Source organism: Opisthocomus hoazin, unplaced genomic scaffold (genome assembly GCF_030867145.1).
Source record: "Opisthocomus hoazin isolate bOpiHoa1 unplaced genomic scaffold, bOpiHoa1.hap1 HAP1_SCAFFOLD_298, whole genome shotgun sequence".
Classification (NCBI taxonomy): Eukaryota; Metazoa; Chordata; class Aves; order Opisthocomiformes; family Opisthocomidae; genus Opisthocomus; species Opisthocomus hoazin.
The window spans coordinates 3,901-8,462 of record NW_027448747.1 but is presented as its reverse complement, the minus strand read 5'-3'; the positions used below and the strand labels follow the sequence as shown (position 1 = coordinate 8,462).

At 33.7% G+C, this 4,562-nt stretch overlaps 1 protein-coding gene across 1 annotated transcript; it reads right to left on the bottom strand.

Annotated features, from left to right (window-relative positions):
* Positions 1-1,598: 1,598 nt before the first annotated feature.
* LOC142359245 (putative ABC transporter ATP-binding protein TM_0352) lies at positions 1,599-2,303 on the bottom strand. Its single transcript, XM_075411954.1, has one exon. It carries the CDS (start codon positions 2,301-2,303, stop codon positions 1,599-1,601), a length of 705 nt encoding a protein of 234 aa, XP_075268069.1.
* Positions 2,304-4,562: the final 2,259 nt, after the last annotated feature.

Here is a 4,562-nt window from a genome sequence, read left to right as displayed (position 1 = left end):
AGCAAAGTAAGCTTACGCATCCCATAACACCAATTACAACCATTAAGGAACGCATCTTATTAATCATGATATTTCTACTCGCCATAAGCATAGAGATAGAAAAGATCTTTTTCTTTTTCATCATCGCGCCTTTTTTCGCTTTTAAAGAAGCAGGAGCTTGAGGACGCATACTTTCGGCTGGTTTTAGTTTTACTTCGCGTCTAGCGACAATAAAACAGACAAATAATGATATTCCTAAAGTAACTAAGAAAACTAAAGCGGCACCTAAATAAGGATAAACTAGTGTTCTAGCAGGTAAGGTGTAAAGTAGATTATATTTATTACCAACAATTATAGGGATTAATAATGGACCAACTATGATTCCAATTAATGCTCCTATTGATACTAGCAGCCCAGTTTGAGCCATAAAGAAAGTGTAAATTTCTCTATTTCTAAATCCTAACGCTTTAAATGTGCCTATGTCTTTTCTTTCAGCAAGGACGTTTTGTCTTACGGAAATTAAAATAATTAATATAGCGGTTAAGAAGAATACAACAGGGAAGACATAAGTCATAGTGTGAGCTTGAGAAATATCTTCATTAAGAATTCTCATGAAATAGCTATCTTTTAATGTTGTAGCGGTATTTAATTCTGGATCATCATCTCCATTACTATCTTTATATTCGTTTCTTATTGCATTCGCGTAACTTTCCGCTTTAGAAGAATCTTTTAATTTAAAGATAAATTCGTTTCTTACAGGGAAATTAGATAAATCTCCATCTACATTTCCATCTCCCCAATTTAAAGTTTCTTGGAAAACAAATTTCCAAACCATTTTAACCCCAAGAGTAGTAAAGCTTTCTTCCATCTTTTCTTTTAAAGCGTCTCTAAAGAGAGTTGAAGAACAAACAAAAGAATATGGAACTAGCGATGCACTAGCGGCATTTTCCATATGTTTAATTACTCCATTAGGAGTTAATTTAATTGTTAATAAATCTTCTTTAAATGGATTACTTGCGCCTTCTTTTAAGAAGTTATCAAGTAAAGAGATTTGTCCACTAGTCGCGTTAGTGTAACTAGATATATCAAAAGCGATAGTGGCTTCTTTTCCTAGTTCGACTAAGTCTTTATTTCCTTGCGTTGAATAGCCTTTTACAACATGAGGATCAAATAAGCAGTAATTTGTTTCTTTATCAAAATCGCTTGTTTTATCAATTATTTCATAAGGATGATTAATACGTGGATATTCGTTATAAACTAAAGCTAAAGAAGAAGTGCCTTTAATTTGACAAGGCAAAATGCTTCTACTTTCTAAATCGTAATAAGGATAACCTTCTTCTCCATCAGCATAAGAAACAACGTTTTTTATTCTTTCTTCGTTATCGCTTTTTGTTCCGTTAGTGATGACATATAAATCTCCAGCATTAGCTAAAGAAGTCATATTATCAACTCGCGCTTGAATAGAATCAGCGTTAGCTAAAAAGCCAGAGAAAAGAGTGATAGCAATAGCTGCAATAGCGATAACCGCTAAAGAGAGTTGCCATCTTTTTAAGTTTTCTCTTATAGCTTGTTTAGCTAAAAAGTAACCTAGATTTTTTCTTTTACCCTTTTTCGCCATATTACCAAACTACATCTAATGGGGAGATTGGCTTTTCGTTTATCTTATTGCTTGCAACTTTGCCATCTTGAATTCTAATGACTCGCGTTGCAATATCAGCAATAGCGGCGTTATGAGTGACGAGTATGACTGTCTTATGCATGTCTTTACATACGTCATAAAGTAAACAAAGCACGCTTCCCCCGGTTTTTGAATCTAACGCACCTGTTGGCTCATCGCAGAGTAAGAAAGCAGGGTTTTTCGCTAAAGCACGGGCAATAGAAGCTCTTTGCTGCTCTCCCCCTGACATCTGCGCTGGGAAATTATATAGCCTTTTCCCTAAACCAACTTTTTCTAACATCTCTTTTGCGTCTAGTGGTTCTTTTGCTACGCTAGAAGCAAGTTCAACGTTTTCTAAAGCGGTTAGATTAGAAACTAAATTATAAAATTGGAAGACAAAGCCAATATCGCTTCGTCTAAAATCAGTTAATTCTCTTGGTTTAAATGCAGTTACTTCTTTATCGTTAATTTTGTAACTTCCTTTACTTGCGGTGTCCATACCACCAAGAATATTTAATAGGGTAGATTTTCCTGCTCCAGAAGGACCAAGAATTACAACAAATTCACCTTCTTCGATATCAAAATTAACATCATCTAAGGCTCTAACTTCGTTTTCTTCTCCTTCGTGGTAGATTTTGGAAATGTGAGAAACATGTATATCTGGCATAAAATTATTTTAAGAGTGATATCACATAAAACAAGGTTAAATACAAATTGACTGAGTAAATGTAACATTTACTAATTTTTTGTTTTACAAACTTTGGACATTTTATTAAAATTTGTCCGCTTAATCGAGTTGCATCTTGCGTAAGTCCGGATTAAGAAGAAAGGACTTATATGCAAGAAAATAAGTTAGAAAGTAAAAAAATATCTTCTTTAGTGTGGTCACTAGGTTTACCTATGATCGTCTCTATGGTGCTTCAGGCTCTTTATAATGTTGTCGATACTGCCTTCTTAAGCAACATGAAAGCTGGTGGAGGAGAAGCTTTAGTCGCACTGGGGTACGCTTTTCCGGTACAAATATTTATTATTGCTTTAGGAGTTGGATTAGGAATTGGCACTAATTCGTTAATATCTACTTCCCTAGGAAAAGGAGAAAAAGAAAGTGCATCTAAAGCGGCGTGGAATGCAATTACTATCGCTTTTATCTTCTATTTATTCTTTTTAATCTTTGGTTTAGCCTTATCTAAGCCTTTTATTGCTATGCAAGCTGCTTCAATTGAAGACGAGACTACTAGAAATACAGTTATAGAAATGGGCAGTCAATATACAATGATTTGCTGTGTATTCTCTTTTGGCAGTTTATTTTATGCAGTTTTTGAAAGATATTTACAATCTACTGGTAAAAGTGGACTTTCCGCGATTGCTCAAATTTCTGGTGCTGGATTAAATATCATTCTCGATTACGTCTTTATTTATCCTTTAAATATGGGTGTAGCAGGGGCGGCTTACGCGACTATAATTGGCCAAATTGCTTCAATGGGTTTTGTGCTTATTATTCCATTTTATATTTAATAAAGATTTATCTAATTCACCTAAGTATTTATTGCTTAAAGGAAGACTAGTAAAAGAAATGTTTATGATTGGTTTTCCTGCCATGCTTATGCAAGCTTTATTAAGCGTAATGATGCTTGGTACAAATTTAATTTTAGGGACAGCGGGTAGCAATTCTGCCGTGCTACAAGGCGCGTTTGGTGTTTATTACAAAGTAATGCAAATTGCGTTATTTGCTTCTTTTGGTATGAGTAACGCTTTAATAACAATAGTTAGTTTTAACTATGGAAGAGGTAACAAAGAAAGAGTTAAAGAAACCCTTAAGTGGGGCGTTATTGATACAATTATCGTAACTGCAGTTATAGCAATTTTATTTGAATGTTTATCTAAACAATTAACTCAGTTATTCTCCATTGGTAGTTCTTCTTCTACTTTAGCGGAAGACATAATGAAGAGCTGTAATATGGCGATTATTATTTCTTCTCCTGGCTTTGTTTTTATGGGTATAACTGTCGCGATTCAAGGAGTGCTTCAAGGATTAAGAAAAGTTATCTTACCTCTAATATTATCTGCATTACGTTTAGTAGTATTTGTTTTCCCATTAACTTTAATATTTCTACAAATTAAGTCTAACCAAGATTTAGTGTGGTTAGCTTTACCTATTACTGAAGTTTTAACTTCTATTGTCGCGGTTATATTAATGCTAAGAGTTTATAAAAAAGACATCCTCACTATGAACGATAGCAAGGATGTCTTAGTTAATGAATCAAATTATTAGCTATTAATGGTAACTTCAAAGATATGGAATGATTTTATTTCTAATTCACTAGTTAAAGTGAAAGAGAATGTAGAGCTTTTAACAATGTCAGTTGGAACAAAAGCAGCATAGCCATATTCAAGATCAGTATAATTAGAAGAACTATAACTACTAACAAAGGTAGTAAGTGATTCTTTTAGGTCAGTGTCGCTTAATTCACTAGTTTGACTAGTTATTTTAGAACTATTTGTGGTTGACCAATTAGTAACGCTAGGTAAATAAGTCATGCTAAGCCAACCAGCGCTATTAGCAATTCTAAAAGATAAAGAACCAATGCTTGTTATTTTAGAGTTGTTAATATCTACAGTAATCGTGTAACCAACAGGAATTTGAAGAAAACTTTCTCCGATATTTAACGATTTGGCAGCACTTCCTTTTGTTAAAGTAAGCTTGAAATTTAGATTGCTATTAGAGGTATAAGTTCCATCTGAACCAGTAAAGTTTGAATTAAAACCCTCTTTTCCAAAGTCATAGCTTTTAGCTTCACCTGTATAGCTTTTTGTAGCAGCGGTTCCGCCATCTGAACTATTTCCGCAAGAAGCTAGAAGTAATAATGAACTTGATGCGAGTAATAATGATTTTAATTTCATAATTTTTCTCCCTTATTATTTTGTA